The sequence below is a fragment of the Zootermopsis nevadensis genome, unplaced genomic scaffold (assembly GCF_977971745.1).
Source record: "Zootermopsis nevadensis isolate Lab colony 2312 unplaced genomic scaffold, Znev_1.0 Znev_ptg000010l, whole genome shotgun sequence".
Lineage (NCBI taxonomy): Eukaryota > Metazoa > Arthropoda > Insecta > Blattodea > Termopsidae > Zootermopsis > Zootermopsis nevadensis.
Window position 1 is genome coordinate 19274466 of NW_028259142.1, and position 17784 is coordinate 19292249.

Consider the following 17784-nt stretch of genomic DNA (forward strand, 5'->3'; position numbering starts at 1 on the left):
ATTTTTGTCGAAAATTTCGAAATTTTGTAGTTTTCTTTGCGTTTTACGCCATTTGCAGCCATTTTTAATTTTTTTAAAATTTCGACAATTTTTGACTTCTCAAAACTTGGGACAATTGACTTCTCAAGACTTGGGACAAGTGACTTCTCAGGACTTGGGACACGCACTTCTCAAGACTTGGGACAAGTGACTTCTCAAGACTTGGGACACGCACTTCTCAAGACTTGGGACAACTGACTTCTCAAGACTTGGGACAAGTGACTTCTCAAGACTTGGGACAAGTGACTTCTCAAGACTTGGGACACGCACTTCTCAAGACATGAAACAAGTGACTTCTCAAGACTTGGAACAAGTGACTTCTCAAGACTTCGGACACGCACTTCTCAAGACTTGGGACAAGTGAATTCTCAAGACTTGGGACAAGTGACTTCTCAAGACTTGGGACACGCACTTCTCAAGACTTGGGACAAGTGACTTCTCAAGACTTGGGACACGCACTTCTCAAGACATGGGACAAGTGACTTCTCAAGACTTGGGAAAAGTGACTTCTCAAGACTTGGGAAAAGTGACTTCTCAAGACTTGGGACACGCACTTCTCAAGACTTGGGACAAGTGACTTCTCAAGACTTGGGACACGCACTTCTCAAGAGTTGGGACAAGTGACTTCTCAAGACTTGGGACAAGTGACATCTCAAGACTTGGGACACACACTTCTCAAGACTTGGGACAAGTGACTTCTCAAGACTTGGGACACGCACTTCTCAAGACTTGGGACAAGTGACTTCTCAAGACTTGGGACAAGTGACTTCTCAAGACTTGGGACAAGTGACTTCTCAAGACTTGGGACAAGTGACTTCTCAAGAATTAGGACAAGTGACTTCTCAAGACTTGGGACACGCGACTTCTCAAAACTTGGGACAAGTGACTTCTCAAAACTTGGGACAAGTGGCTTCTCAAGACTTGGGACACGCACTTCTTAAGACTTGGGACACGCACTTCTCAAGACTTGGGACAAGTGACTTCTCAAGACTTGGGACAAGTGACTTCACAAGACTTGGGACAAGTGACTTCACAAGACTTGCGACAAGTGAGTTCTCAAGACTTGGGACAAGTGACTTCTCAAGACTTGGGACACGCGACATCTCAAGACTTGGGACAAGTGACTTCTTAAGTCTTGGGACATGCGACTTCTCAAGACTTGGGACACGCGACATCTCAAGACTTGGGACAAGTGACTTCTCAAGACTTGGGACACGCGACATCTCAAGACTTGGGACAAGTGACTTCTCACGACTTGGGACATGCGACTTCTCAAGACTTTGAACAAGTGACTTCTCAAGACTAGGGACATGCGACTTCTCTAGACTTGGGACATGAGATTTCTCACGACTTGGGACATGCGACCTCTCGCGAATTGGGATATTGGACTCCTCACGACATGGGAGTTTTCGGAACTTGGGTCTCTTCGTGATTTTGGACTTGCCAGTTTTTGCACACAGAGTTATTCAGCAAACGGGTGAGATAGAAGCCGAGTCCGGCAGACACATATAAAGGCATTCACCGAATCAAATTTTTAAGGTGGTATTACCAGATACCCAGACTGGCATAGACCGGTTCACGGCGAAAACGAGTGTGTGCAGGGTCAAGCCTCGGTGAGGACAGGTCCTGGCAAGGCCGAGACTGGGTCAGATAAGAGACCGAGCGCAGAGAATTTTGTACAGACCTTAGAATTTTTCTGGTAACAAACAAATTTATTTGCTTCTTTTGCTTGTGTTTACAAATGTGGGGCAGGCCCTTCAATTTATTTTACCACAAATATGGAGAGTTTGACCAGCAAAGTTAGGGAGCAATGAAGGCCAGAACACTGATAATAACCTCTCTAAACTTGGCAGAATACAATCTGATGCCAAGTCAAAGCACATGAACACTGATTAGTAGGGTTTGGATGGTCATGACCTAAAAACCTCAGAGATATGCATGCAAATATGCCCCCAAAAATAGCTAAATATGACCCAAAGAAGGCAAAATATGACCTAATTTGTTATGAAAAAATATTCGCTAATATTAAAAAAAAACAATTTGTATTTCAATCATGTTATTTATTTACATATGCATGTACAACTATTACATTACTTGATTTCCTAGCAATTTTAATCAATTTTGATAGAAAATACCTTGCTGCTGTCAAAACTATTAACAATTTCTTCAATAACTGCGTAGTTCTCGCAGTAGTACTCAGTAGCATAAAGCCAGGTACCCCATCGAGTGAGTACCGGCTGAGGAGGAAGAAGCAATGAAGGTGCGAGTTGTTTGAATTTCTGCACCCTCAATGGAGCTTTAACAAAAATTTTCTTAATGTTCGAGATCAGCTTGTCGACTTCAGTATAACTATGTCTAATTTCTTCGGCAACTTTGTGCAGGGCATGAGCGAGACATGTTAAATGGACCATTTTTGAATAAAGCATCATGAGGCCCTTGACAGCTTTTACCATATACGGCGCAGGGACCATTACAAAAAGGAGGATATTGTCTCACTTAACGTCACCTTTCCACAAGAGTTTCATGGCGTTATAGAAAAGTACAGCAATAGAGGAGTGGTTTACTGTATCAAAAACTTCGGAATCAAGAAGGAATATTTCACCAGGGCAGTCAGCAAAGAGCGTGCCAATAACGACTTTCGCTACATATCTGCCGCAGACATCTGATGTTTCATCAATCGAAACCCAAACCTTATTGTCGCCCACAGTATATGTAATTCTTTTTAGAACATCTTCATAACAGGCAGGTACATAGTTTTTTTCGCAGTGTTGATTTGTCTAGAATGAACTGAGTTGCCAATTTCTTCAAGAAAGTTTTTAACTGCTCATTGTTCACTTTGTTCAATGGTATGTTGGCAGACGCCATCATTTCACACAGGTCCTTTGAAAATTTCAATGTTTTGTTTGATGGTGAAGTTGTTGCAGTGTTATCGAACAGAAGTCGTTGCTTGCTTTGATGACTGGTTTATCGGCTCAAATTATTTTTGTTTTGCCGTATCACAATGCTGCTGCACATTAAATCGCTTACCAACTGTAACTTTAACTTCACAAAGTTTACAGAACAGAATTGTTCCATCAGAACTAAAATATTCCTCGCCGAAATCTTTAACGAAACCTCTTAACTACGCACCTTCAGAACACTTCACTTTTGGCATCTTAGGTAACTGAAGTATTCACCATAAATGCCTAAGAAATTTACTTACAAGTAAGAATTTTATCCTCAAAATATAACCAAAAAATGCATTTAACCACAAATATGACCAAAAACATAAAAATGACCTAAATATGCATTTATATGCGAAATAAATACAGTCTAATTGTGATTATAATCACTCAATTAGTGTTTAATTTCAGTTTAGAATGAAAATAGAAGCCCCAATAAAAATATGACATGTCATGAACATCCGAACCCTACTGATTAATAAGTGATGATTTTATATTAATATTAAATTCTTCTTGCTTGAATGTACTTCTTAATATTCTTACATTTTTTCTTGTCATCTGTAATAAGTAATGGTTTTATGATTACTAGTAGCTTGTTTCATTCCCTGTCCCCTGCCTCTCAATCCAGCCACCTCTTTCATAGATTTATTTGGCTCGGTCTATACCAAAATAAAGCTGATACCTACAAACTTGACTCAGATAGTAGTCGTTAAGCTCCTTTTACACTACCTCGACTCCTTTCAGTATCAGCGAAATGATGAATCAAAGGCATGCCTGCGACACACATCACTGCCCAGGGACGCACTGTTGCGACACTGTTGACCATTCCGACAGATGGCAAGGCACATTGGTCGAGGTGTCCCACTGTAAAGAATGAGGTGAGGATAAATGTTAACAGTGGAAAGTACAAAAACATAACTCAGAGGCAACCAAAACAGACGGACTGAGAAATGTATATAGTGATGGAAGGAATTTTAAGCAAGAGGAATGGAACAACGGTTTTGCAGTATAAAATGTGGGAGCTCAAGAAAATGGGAAAATTCCACCAATAAAATCAGTTTTATCCACTGATTTGAAAATGATTGGGTTTTAAGAGATAAATGAACATACATATAACAGATTTGTTGCACCTACAGAAAACTGAAAGTAGAATGCCAAATATAAAGCCTCTCTCCTGACTTTTATGAAGCAGTCCTTTTAATAGAAAGCAATGTTGTCTAAGAAAGACATAAATCCTTAGTATTCTGGATTCCATTAATACCCCAACACTTCTCTGTAAATGTATAAAACATGTTATTGTAATGCATTTCAGAGTCACTAGAAGCTATTATGACACCTGACTAATGAACCAACTGGCACAATCACATCATTTAGACCAATGGTCCCAAACGCGGTGCCCGCGGGCGCCATGGCACCCGCCAAGGCTTTTTTTGGGTGCCCACGTTGATACAGAAAGATGTTATACTGAATAATGAAGGCCGTTCAACCACGAACATTATAAAATCAAAGCGCAGATCTCGACTTACTGACGCCCATCTTGACGATTGTTTGCGAGCAGCAACATCATCCTACACTCCCAAATTTGAAAAACTGGCCGATAAAATGCAGTGCCAAACATCACACTAACTTCCCACTTGAGTAATAATAATTGTACTTATAAAACTACGTATTTTTGATTGCATGGTTTCTTGTATCGTTAAATGTCGTGTTGTTTTGTGTATTATTTGGTGTCCATATCTTATTTGTCCAGAGAAAAGAAAATTTGGCTTTGTTAATTGGTTGGTGCCCGCCACGATCCCATAAACTCTCAAATGTGCCCGTAGGAACAAAAAGGTTGGGGACCACTGATTTAGACAGTAACTCACCTCCTAGATGAGACACGCATGGATGCAGTGTATAGCGGTGTGGAAGAGCGCTGCCTCAAGGGGGGTATGCCAGAATGGACATTCAGAAAGTCGCTGCTGCCACCGTTGTAGTGTGTGAGACCCTAACATAAAAGTAGTACACACAGAAAAGTTAAAATGAGTAAAACCATTTCATATAAATATACAGCTAATGAACATTCAACTCCACCTACTGATGATTATGAGGACTAATTATTTTATTATTATGACACTTAGAGGTCATATCAAACAAGTTTATTCCCTTCAGATAATCTTTCAATGATTCCCTGAGATCCTGCCACTTGTAACTCGTCTGGTACTTATCCTTCATGATATTCTTGCACTCCCTCCTTGCTCTTTAAATTATCTCTGGCATTTCCTAAAATCTTTTACTTTCATGGATGTATTTAAGTTTGAGGAACAAAATTACAGGTAAGCACTTAATAGATTTCTATCTCTCCAAGTTTTACCCACAGCTACGTATGAGCTACAATGAAGTGGAGCATGTTTGAAGCCAGTATAATGTGAGATTATTTTTCCTAATTAGAGACCCCTGCTTCCAACAAATTGCTGGAGGAAAGGTTATAGCAGTTCCTTGACTTTGCCGAAACTACATGTCTAATATCAGATTCCATGTTACTTTCACCATTGCAGACGATTCCTATTGGTTCACTATTATTTCTCAATAAATAGTACATCAGAACACTGTTCTTCTTAAATTTTGCTTAATTGCCTCACTGCTCACAAACAAACACAAAATATACAAATAAAAATATTTATTTTGACCTTACTATTATTTGTTGCCTAGTTACAGCACCAATCTCACTATTTTTGCCAGACCTCGTATATGTAAAATCCTAATAACAGCATAAACTACACTTGAAATATGCACATATGTATTGTATTCTCCTTCTTCTTCCTCTTCCATGGCGCAACAGCCCAAAGTCGAGCCTTGGTCTCCTCCCACGTGGGAGGTTTCTGTCTTTGAAGTGTGCATTTATGAGTAGTGAGTGAGACGCCCACTGCCTCTGCACAATTTCTACTTAATTCTGATTTGGGTGAGAAACGGTTGCTGAATTTTGCTTACGAAACATCTCGTTCATGCTCGTAAGGTTCTTTTACATGCTGTAAATTTACAACATGGGACTTCCAGCTTTACATTCTCTCCGAACGACGTTGTGCTATGGATTTTTATCACCCTTAAAATCCATCCACCTCGGCCGGGTTTCAACCCGCGAACCTTGGGTCCAGTGGCGAGGACGCTAACCACTAGTCCACCGAGGGCGACATATGTATTGTATTGTTATGACCTATTCTACTTTCTGTTGTCATCAGAGTAATTTATGGATACATGGAATGTAATAGATGTGTGTGCTCGTATTAGCTGTTCAACTATTGTTCTGGAGCTATTCTGCTCGACAGGCAAGGGCACATGCACTAAAGTCCCAATCCCCCATTTATTAAACAAAAACATTTACGCAGAAGGGATGAGTGACCATATCGAGGCATAGCAGAGTGTGTGACCTTCCCCAACATTTGCCCAAAATGCGAACCAGCCTTCAGTGTAGGAAACAATGTTTCTTATAACCAGAAATGTGATTCCAATAAATGCTGAAAACATGCTGCATTTTGGTGATTTGAACCTGTTCTCAAAAATCTGATTCAATAAAGTGACTGATTCTAATAATCAGTGAACACATTAAGCAGCATCTACTGTATCTGAGAGAATTAAGATAAACACATAACCTGCCTCTGTGTCATGGCATTTGTTACATGCCATCAGGTTTATATATCAAGAAAACCAGAATTCACCTCTTGCAAGTTGTCCTGAGAGGCAACCTCATCACTGTCACTAGAGTCATCACCTATGTCCTCATCAGACACAGGGGTGGGAATACGGTGCCCCTTGTCAAACCTCGTGTTCCCAATGGGTGAGTCAGCAGCTGACACTGACTTGCTGCGGTTGATCAAACTGCTCACAAGAGCTGGAAGCAAAGAAACAAGTAGTGTCCTGAAACCAGCCACAAAAAATACTGAAGATAAATGATTATGTTTAGGCTCCTCCCCCCACTCACTGTCTCCAATGAAGATACAGTTCTGCGTTTTCCTATGTCAAACACCACATGCATAAATTCCTATTCAACCATGATAAAGACCAATTATCTTTCATTAAAAAGCATATTCTGATAAGCTGTACCATACTTTTAGGATATGCAAATTGTAAAAATGTGGCATACATTTGCAATGTTCCTCAATCTGGATTCAACTCACACTTAAGTCCTCTGAGCATGTCTGCTGTGAAGCGCCGCAGCTTTTCAATGAAACCCTTTTGGGCCAGTACAGAAGCGACGGGCTTCACATGCGACAACGGACTGGGAACAAAACCATTGGTCACTGGTGGCGACTGGCTGCCGTGGAGGTAGTATATGGGCCCAGGCTGTCTGGGTGTCCAATAATGAAGCACTGCCTGGATTATACAGTGGACTGCAAAAGGAATATGCACCATTATAAAGAGTGCGGAAGCACACAAGAAAATTCAGTAACCCATAATGTTATACCACCTCCCTCCTTTCATGCGCTGTCAGTCAACACACACAGTTATAATGATGTCAGTCTGGCATTAACCATAGTGCTGACTGGAGGAGCCATGGAGTATAGATGTCAGGCAATGTCATTAGAAACAAAACTATGACAAGCTGATCATCTGACATAGTGAAGATTTGTTTCTCTTAACTTCCAAACAGTCGAGCTAACCCTGTAAGTATACCGACAGCACTTAACTACCTGCCATAAGCAATTATTGTATTGTTTTTGCAGATCCTTGCACACACAGTGGTAGAGGTAGCTAAACGATTATATAAACTCTGAGAAGTGTAAACTAAACTAGCGCATTTTTTACAAATTATATGTAACAAACATACGTCTGTCTATGACAGAGTATGAGGAAGGCACTTTGGGAATAAACCTTGATTAACTTTCTAATTGTAAACAAAATAAAGTGATATGTTTAAACTGTGAGAATAAATTTTTTCCTGTACTTAAAGGCTTACATGAACTTCTTTTTTGAAAATAGCAAAATAAAAATTAAAATCCATAAATATTTTAAAATAACGTTTTGATATGATAAGCTACTTGTGAAATATCTGATGAAATGTGCTTCTGTACATGTCAGTTTATGCAGTGAACCTAGTATTCATTACATAAGTTGTGAAACAGAGATAACTGAACTGTTTAGCAGTCCGCTTACGTACAGTGAGATTTATTACAAGTGCAGACTCAGGAGGAAATCAGATATTCCTGCTATAAAGTTTGGTCGTCCCATAATGCCAGAAGATTACATGGTGTGGGCCACATTTATGCATAATATATAATTTTGCTTTACAGCTGTAATGCCAAGGAAACTTGCTGTAGAAACACAATCAAATCAGAATACGAAATGAATGAATTACATTTATTTTCACTGCATTTATCCTGATAATGAAAAGATTCTACAATTTTAATTTAGAGTAAAATGGCTAAAGTAGGCATCACTATACTTCATGTTTCCCCTGACCATTTTGTAAATGAAACATAATATAATTATGAGGTAAAGTCACATACCTGCTGTTGACGCAAAGATGAGTATAGTCATGGAGAGGAAGTCGAGGGAAGCAGAATCTCCATGATGGTACACAGCAGCAAGATTCAGAGGCACAATGACGAGGAGGAAAGCACGTGTGAGGGTTGGCGCTCTGACAAATGATGCAGCGATCATCCCCACAATCAAGTACACAGCATGGAGCACACAGCTGTAAACATGACCCAACTGGTTTCCAGTATCCCCAATCAGACTGGTGAGCCAACCTAGACGCTCATCAATTTCCTACAAAACAGCAACAGTGCACGAGTCACTACCATCAGCCATGTGAACTGCCACAGATACGCATTACCGAAAAGAAATAAACAGAACGTATTGCCAAAATGAAAAAGAGACAGATACAAAACAGAATGAATGAACATTTGTCATATGATGATCTGTCCTGGTGGAAATGCATATCTATTATAAAAATTTGTGATTCCTCGTTGTCTTCAACCAATTTGTCGTCAAAAAATGACGTCATCAACAATGCCAACAGATATTTGTTTACTCGGCATTGTTGTGGAACACAACAATGCCGAGTAAACAAATATAACGCTTCACAACAAAGAAATCAAAAAATATCAAGCCAGTCGCATTATCACTGCTCCAGAAGGAGCACTTCGCATTCTTGAATATTGACTGACATCTGGCCTAAAACATCAGAAAAGTGAAAGAAGACGTTATCAAGTATTTGAAGTACCAACTCCAACAACTTCAACAAGGTAAACTGATACTCATTCGATATATTACGATTACGAAATCTATTATGAAAACTGACTTTATGATCGATTTTAAGACGAACATTTTCAGGGGTGGGGCTGGACGAAAAAAGTTGACTGAACCAGAATTGTTGACCTCTGAGCAGCGACGTAAAGAAGTAAAATATCAGATTACAGGAAGCGCTCCGAAAGGATTAGCCATCGTTGTCGTCAAAAAATGACGTCATCAACAATATCACCTTATATTTGTTTATACACGGGGGTTAGTTTAGTGTCTTACTCAAGATTTTAAAACGCAACTAACCCCCTTCGGGGGGGTTGGTCAAGTGTTTTAATCCCCCATTCGGGGGGTTTAGTTTAGTTTCTTACTCAGGGGTTAAAACACTTGAATGAGACACTAAACTAACTCCCCTTTGGGACTAACCAAGGTTGGTTGCGTTTTACAAACTAGGAGCTCCGAAAGGAGCGCCCTGCTCTAGTGGACGAAAATTATTGCTTACGACACTTAGCACCCAAAATTCAATGACTGAGTAATTAGCTCAGTTGGATGTGAACAAGAGTATCAGACATATGTACATACTGCAGATCCCATTAAACAATAACTTTCTGAAACGTATCACCACTCCAAAGAAATATGCAACATTTAAATTTGCTACCTTCCTATCCCGAGTCTGTATTTCTAGTAAACGGAGCAAAACCGAATCTACCACCAGACAGCAAAATGCACTCTCACCTGTCTCGTTTTATCCAGCAGATTCAGAAGGTAGTTCACTGTGATGTTGATCTGTGCCAGCTTGTGCAGTGTTGAATTGTACTGTGCTGCTGCAGACGCATGCTGCGCAATGATCTCCTGCGTGCTGTGATCTGGAATTGAAATCAAATGCACGTTTGTCATGATGATGTTACGAGCACAACTTGCCCATGTTGAAGAGTGATACCTTGATCAAAATAATTTTAATTTAATAGACTGTTATTGGAATTCACACTGGATAAAAAATGTGCCACTGTTGTATCTCATCTTGTTTGCACAAGTGACAGGTTTATTAGATCACATGCGGGAATAAGGGCTATCAACATATGACCTACCCTCCCAGAGTCCATTACTGAATTGCTTGGTTGACAAAGGCTGCCAGACGTGGCAACAACTTATTCAAACAGGTTTTTTTTATTTGTAGTGTTCTGTCTGACGACAGGTCCATATGAACAGGATCCTTCCATCCTTTTCTCTTCTCGGACTGGGACCTGTTCATATACGTTCTTGGCAGATGATCCAGAAGTGGTTTGCCATTGCCTTCTTCTGTGTGTGAATGGAGTAATTGTTGGGATGCCACGGAGAAACCGGGAAAGCCCCCGGAGGAAAACTCTGTGTTGCCTAGACCACGGCCTTGCCCAACACAAGTTATAAATTCGGGCACCGCCGGGAATCGAACCCGAGACCCCAGGATTACAAGGCCAGCGTTCTAACCCCTAGACCACCGTAGCAGATATTCAAACAGTACTCATCACTAAGTAAGACCAAAGAAATTACACATCAAAGTATTGTAAACCAAAGTGTTGTTACACACACTTTATCAATGCACAAAAGTCAGTTGTTACAGATACGACCATCAGCATACAAAATGCTCACAAAATGGAAGATGCTGACTAGCACAGTAAAACATAATGCCACTTTGATTCCTTTGAAAGAATGTGTAAGTGAACATGACATTTGCATGGCTTTTAAAATATGCCTTACGTCTTGCAAGAAAGTTCTTATGTAAATAATGACTTTGAGCTATTCTTTACAAGCAACAGACCAGCCCACAATCAGCTATGCACCTGCAAATCCTACCAAGAACTTGCTGGGCACCCACATTCTGCCCGTAATTCAATGTGCACACAAATGTTAGAATAAACACATCAGTTTGTATTGAACCTGAATGATATAATCCACAAACAACTTTAAGTCAAACCAACCCTTAGAAAAAATATGCATAAAAATGGTGGATCTAAATGCCATGATTGGAATACAATGGCTTTCCATCACACAAAACAGCTTATAATATTTGTTGCTCTACAGAAAGGTCAATAATGTCAAGATTAGTCTGCAACGTCTTCCTATTTTGTTCTCGGATAAGCTGCAGAATACACAGAGACATCTTTGGAAGAAATAACCCCCACCCTCAAAAACAGATAGAACAGTGCAGAAATATCAAAAGCACAGATCACATGTGTGACAAGGGTCATACAGAGATAATCTGCACATGCATAGGAGTTTACTGAAGACGTTAGGAAATGCATGTTATGAAAAGACGCTTTATGCAACATTCTCCATACATGTAATGTTAAGAAATTCATCGTGCTAATATTTTTTGTTTGCCATCATAAAGTTCTTGTTATACGCTCTACTCATCTTTCATGGTTATACTGTATATCTGTATATACACAATAATCATGGGCAGAAAGCTCTTAAGACTGAGTATACTCTTTACCTATACTCTTCCAGATGAGAGACACCTGGTCCAGAATGGTGTCCAGATCTTCCAGGAGTTGCTTGTGATTCTCACGACGTTCATTCACCTGGCTGCTGAGGTCTGAACTTGCCTCATCTGTCACATCACAAACATGACCTTCAATCACTGTCATCAGGTGTCACAATTCTCACTTTAGTCTGACCAAAAGTTGAATCAAATTAAATAAACTTAATAACTGTAATGCAAGTAAAGGAAGTGCCAATATTATCGCTTTCAGAAAATATTCTAACAATCCCATTCATTACCCTTTAAAGGATTCCTGCTTCCATCTAAATGCAAATAAATGCTACACAATTATACAGCTTACGGATCTTTGTGCATAGTAAGCACAGCATAATTTTCTACTTTTCCAAACACGTCCAACATAATCCTCCAGTTTCATTCAGTTACTGAGAATGTAAAGTTTTATATACAAAAATCAAATTTGTAGACGTGTTTGTAATTTATCAAAACACCAGTTTTGAGGTTAGTTATAATTTCTTGCACTTAATCAATTTCTGTCTTTGGACACAAGGAACCCAATCTGATTTGAATGAACTAATCTCAACCACTGGTTGCCTTGTTTCAAAACATGGTATTAAAAATACTATAAGCAGGTAAAGTCCAAGAAATTATAACAGAAATGTGGAGAAATACTGAAATCTGATAAGCCACAGTGGCCTAACAGTCAAGAAAGTAGATTACAAGGTTAAATATGGAGTAACATTCATGCAAATTCATTCACCGATGGCCACAGAATGTGAACATATTCAATATCCTGCTCGCCATGGACGTGAACAGAAGTGACCACCCAATAGCCTGGACATAACCCCTGCGAATTCTTCCTTTGGGGTTACCTTAAAGAAAAACTGCTCCCCAAAAAAATCAGTCTTAATAATGCAACTCATTGCTTTGTGTACTGAAACTATGGAGGATATGTGCCATTAAGTAATCATGGCAGATGGTAGTCATATGTGAATTAAAACCAAGAAATTCATAAACCTGGAAGAACCAGTGTGGTATAATATGAGTATGAAATGGAGAATATGAGGAAAATGTGGAAGGTGTTCAGCATCCAGAGAGGTTCATCTGAGAAGACAAAGAGGCAATTACACAAATGTAAACGAAATACATATGCCAAATCAGATGACAAGGGGTATATTTTTTGGAAATCATACTGACCCAGTTTCTTCTTAACATCCTCTGTCATCTTGGCAATTTCACGGTGACCTGCTGCTATCAGCGCTTTCTCTCGTGTCAGTTCTCGCAAGTTCAGGGCTACAAAATCCTGAATATTACGTTGTGTAACTCTTAACTTTTCTTGCTGGTCCATAAGGGACTTGTGGCCAAGAGACACTGACTCCATTGTGTTGGATGTCAGGACCTCCAACTTCTGCTGGCCGTCCTGCAACATATCAGATAACTGCTCAAGTATCCATCATGTTTACCACACATGGGGCATACCATCAGCACTTTCACTGCTATCTTATTAACACAATTACAGAGCTTAAGAGAAGTCCGTGTCTGACAGTCGAGCCCTACGGCAGTTATTCTTTGAAAGCATAATCCTAGACTTCTATTTTATTAAAATCTCTCAATATAAGATATGATAATACGAGGCGCGTCCTCAAAGTAAGTTTCCCTGGGGCCGTTTACAGAAACAAAACACAATTTCATGGAAATATTTATTGCAACAGATACAGCAAGTGTCCAGCTATTTTTCAACATATTCGCCACCGGAATTGAGACATTGGTCATACCGTGGGACCAACTTTTGAATACCTGTGTCGTAGAAGTCTGCCGCCTGGGATTGGAACCACTGTGTGACAACCATCTCCGCCTCTCTGTCATTCTCAAAACGCTGACGCTGACCGACCGGACAGGAATTTCTTGAGGTGTAGGAAAAGATGGAAATCACTGGGAGCGAGGTCCGGGCTGTAGGGTGAATGATTAAACACCTCCCAGCTGAACTCCTGCAGGAGACTTGCTGTCCGTCGAGCAGTGTGTGGCCTAGCGTTATCACTGACCGCACTACACAGTCGGCGGGAGCTGGAATAAGAACCTCCATCTTCAACAGCTGCAACAATGCTACTGTGAGAACGCGGGAGGTGCCGTTAGTGCATGCGCCATGCTACGTCATTGCTCTATCACGTACGCACAGTTGCTTCGCGCAATATAAGGTTTGCTAGCTGTGGGACGAGTGGGAAACTTACTTTGAGGACTCGCCTCGTATCACAGAGGGTACGGGCTACAGGAAAGATGCTTCATTCATTTCAGGCATAATACTTCACCTACATTACAGGAGGTCATTGCAAGTTGACATAAACAGCAATCATTTAACCTATTCTCAATATTGAAGGAGAATGGATGCCTGAAGATGTTCATGGAAAAAATAAAAAAGCATGGGAAGGTATACTCTTTGGAGTACACTGCAATTCCAAAGGTGTTCATAACATTACAGTAATCATCTATTACTATCATTATTTTTCTTATACTTATATATGTATCATCATAATTTGTACATTACATTTACAGACTAATGCACATGTATCCATGAAAATGCAACAATTATTTACAGAGATAGATAAAGCACTTCCTTCAACAGAACCGGTTTCTTCTGTTGTCATTATGGGAACATAACTTTATGCAATATGTGAGATTCAAGGTCCTCATGCCAAAGATGACAATGTTCTTCTGGGTTCTGATACTGCGTAGACTTGTAGGTAGAAACCAGGGCTGTGGAGTCGGTACTAAAATCTCCGACTCTGGCTCCAACTCCGACTCCTTCATAAAAGCTCAATATGCATTAATAATGGTAAACCTACTAAAATGGTAAATGGCACCATAAGAGATTTCATCACCACCACGTGAATCATCACACTACTCATTACACTTATAACCTATATACAAATATAATTCCAATGGTTATTGCAGAAATCGGTTGATTTGTAGACAGTTTGTATTCTTAAGGTACCAGAGCCAAAGTTACAAAGCATTATTCCCACACAATGTGGCTCAACGCGTCATTGAATCTCCCTAAGCGTGAGGCCGCCGGCGGCCCACACGGTAGCAAAAGTGTTAAAATAGTATTTTCTTAAGATTTTTATATCGAGATCGGAGTCAGAGTTGGTACATTTTCACCGACTCTGACTCCACAGCCCTGATAGAATAAAGACTTGATAAACCTTCCAATTCAATAACCACGACAACTTAGGACTGAAAAATAAAACAAAATAAAAACTTGTTCCATGGTTGACCATGTGTTCTGAATTCCACAGCTTGGAATCAGGACACATAAAACCACGCTGTACATTTCAATGTGATAAATTCAAAGATTCGCCACTTTGTAATTTATGTAGTAATTTACCTTGAGTGAGTTCATTGTGTTAAGCTGACTTTGGGCAGAATCCATCAATTTGTTGACTGTCAACTCTGACAGGGCTCGGAATTGCTGGTGCCTAGCAGCATAACAAACAGCTCTGGCACGGTTGTTCATCAAGTGGTATGTATTCCACATGTCTGGGTCCATCGAACTTGTGCACTCTCGAAGAGTCTGCAGTCACAACAGAGGTCATTCATTTACTCTTTTAGACCACTGGCAGCTACCACTGCTTTGCACAGATTCCACTGTGTCCTCATAAAGTCACCATTTAATGAGGATGACAGAGACATATACTAAATTGAAAACTGAGCTTTGCAATTTACACAGCTCAAGAAGTATTGCTGAAATATTGTCCGCGAGGCACGAGAGTAGACTTGACATCTTTGAGGGAGTTGGGGGTAGAATTCTGTGCTACTAGCAGACCGAAAAACACCCACAGCTTATACAGGCCGTAAGTCGTGAGCTAATGTACTGACTGACTGACTGATAGCACAATGTTCTTAGGTAAGGAATACATCACCAGCGCATGAGCAGAAACCACTTTCCCCCTGCCACACAAGCAATGGCTGACAAGGCCAAGTCTAATCTCGTGCCGTACGGACAATAATGAATAAATGATCATCAATTGACAACAGAGCAGGTGTGCTCATAGGCTACAGATGGAGAAGGCCTACAGATGTATGAAGAGGAGCTGTAAATATAATGAGCAATTGAAGACAGCTGACAAAGGGTAATCCTCAAGCTTGGGTTGGGCTGGGGGTTAACAACTCCTCACTGCAAAACCCAGCATTTTACAATATGTTATACACGGCCTTGGGCTTGAACAGATTCTTTGGAATGAATGATGCAACAGAAAATGGCCATGAGATTTGGAAACTGTAAGACAGGTCCTTAGAAAACAGTATGAACAGAATCTTCAAAATGTAAGGCAGAACTGGGAATGTTAATCAACACTTGGGACAAGTCTTTGAATAAACGAGAATCATACCAGCAGTTATGATGGTAGAGTCTGTTAATGGTAGGATGTCATACACAGAATGTTACTGAAACACATAGCACCACTTTTGGGGAATGTTCTGTGACAAAAACAACATAAATTGTCTATGTACACACAGGTATTTCAGAAACACCTTGTAAAAAACTAAGAGGAAACTGGTGTTGTGATCTCGATCTGAATATGCATGCACCAACTGAGGATAAATGTGATAAAACAAAGGCCTGATTTTTATAAGGAATTAGAATATGAATTTCATCAATTAATGAATAACTACATGGTGGGGACCAGGTGTACTTCGCCTTCCAGAACTATATCTTTTGCAGATATGAATGTTTCAGTCTGTGAGTATAAAAAGCTGTACATATCTGACAGGATTTGATTTTATTATGGCAGCAAGTATAAGGATGGCTGTCTTCTGGGTTGTAGCACCATGTAGTCTGGTAGAAGTTTACCAACATTTCAGAGGTACCTCTTGCCTCCATCCGAAACACTGGTAAGCCTCTACCAGACTACATGGCATTACAACCCACATGACTTGATCATTTTTGATCTATCACTAATGGGGTATGCCCATGTACGTTCTACCTCATTCTACTAATACTCAGCCCTACACCAATGAAAGCTTAAAACTCACCATACTCTTAGTACAGGGAAACTGCTTTCTCCCCTCAACTGCAGACTGACAGTTTAGTAGGTTCACACTCATTTTTGCCAGCTCCTCTTCTGTCATATCTGAGCATGAATTGCGGATCTTCATGACAATCTGCAAAGATTCCATAAATTGCTTTAACGTCATCAAAATTCCCTTATCTCATGTATAAATAAGGAAGAATAGTGAACAATCCAATGTCTATTCCTCATCAGTATAGCTTATATCATTAATAAACCCTTACTAACATGATGTTGGCAGGAGTCGAGGTCTGACAACTTGAGATTCGTGTATTTCTTTGCTTCTTGAAGAAATTTTTCATCCTCTGCCGTTACTTCAAAAGGAACCTTGACAACAGGGGCATCGCCGACTTTAGGTCTAGGATCCGCATTTTCTTTAGATGACCCCCAAACCCAGTCGAGGACTGACGAATCAACACCTCTTATTAATATCACGAATAAACAAAGCAACCGCGCTTTGGATCTCCTATTTCTTACTGGATGTTCTAATACAAGCATTTCAATTAAACTATGAAATGCCTAATTCCAAAAAAAGGAGCAATTTGCAACACACAAAATTATACTGATAGTATTAATTAAATCCTATTATAAATACGGAGATTGCATGTTGCAGTTCACATTAATGTCACAAGGTCAAACTATTTATAAATATATACGTATACAAACACACCACAACCGTTTGAAATTTGCACAATCTTTCCCACTTCGGATAATGCGTTTCATTTGTTATTTCACTAGATTTCAAAATGACCAATGACAATCTGTGTTTAATACAAAGAGACTAGAAATGACCATGGTTAGTAGAAGGCACTGAGTAGCGACCAAGAGAAAGATGTTGCAGATCTTTAGCTCCATGCTAAAACCATATTGCTCTACCATGCCACAGTCCCACAAAAGCACAAGTCTAACCTATTAAACTGAAGTGCCTTCTTAGACCCAATATGGGTAACCATCCTAACTGAATAGAAAATTAAAACTGCAACTAAAGTACGAACCAAACGTAAGGAAAAGTAAATGCATACAATATAACAGTTTGCAGCAG

The 17784-nt window shown here is 39.9% G+C and overlaps 1 protein-coding gene, 1 long non-coding RNA gene and 1 pseudogene across 3 annotated transcripts; 1 reads left to right on the forward strand and 2 right to left on the reverse strand.

Moving 5' to 3' along the window:
• Positions 1–1730: 1730 nt before the first annotated feature.
• On the reverse strand, positions 1731–3539 carry LOC147874280 (uncharacterized; annotated as a pseudogene).
• Positions 3220–17400, reverse strand: LOC110830601 (protein brambleberry). 2 transcript variants are annotated; one of them, XM_022065705.2, is made up of 11 exons: positions 16971–17400; positions 16708–16836; positions 15062–15247; positions 12877–13099; positions 11674–11790; positions 9936–10066; positions 8465–8726; positions 7136–7348; positions 6677–6849; positions 4847–4968; positions 3220–3845 (listed from the first exon to the last, which is right to left on the reverse strand). In XM_022065705.2, the coding sequence occupies exons 1-11, from the start codon at positions 17238–17240 to the stop codon at positions 3728–3730; spliced, it is 1944 nt and encodes a 647-aa protein (XP_021921397.2). In that variant the 5' UTR covers positions 17241–17400; the 3' UTR covers positions 3220–3727. The 2 variants fall into 2 exon arrangements, with proteins under 2 accessions (XP_021921397.2, XP_087202867.1); XM_087346741.1 differs by lacking the exons at positions 15062–15247; positions 16708–16836; positions 16971–17400 and adding an exon at positions 13477–13672.
• Positions 10162–11920, forward strand: LOC147874281 (uncharacterized). Its single transcript, XR_015534612.1, has 2 exons — positions 10162–10711; positions 11688–11920. It is a non-coding gene; the product is annotated as an uncharacterized LOC147874281 (long non-coding RNA).
• Positions 17401–17784: the final 384 nt, after the last annotated feature.

Excerpts from the sequence above, each read along its gene's own strand:
- LOC110830601 (XM_022065705.2), bottom strand. The coding sequence starts at position 17,240 with ATGCTTGTATTAGAACATCCAGTAAGAAATAGGAGATCCAAAGCGCGG. Across the intron at positions 13,100-15,061 it reads ACACAATGAACTCACTCAAG|GACGGCCAGCAGAAGTTGGA; the intron begins GTAAATTACTAC and ends GATATGTTGCAG. Across the intron at positions 3,846-4,846 it reads ATGCGTGTCTCATCTAGGAG|TGGGACACCTCGACCAATGT; the intron begins GTGAGTTACTGT and ends CATTCTTTACAG.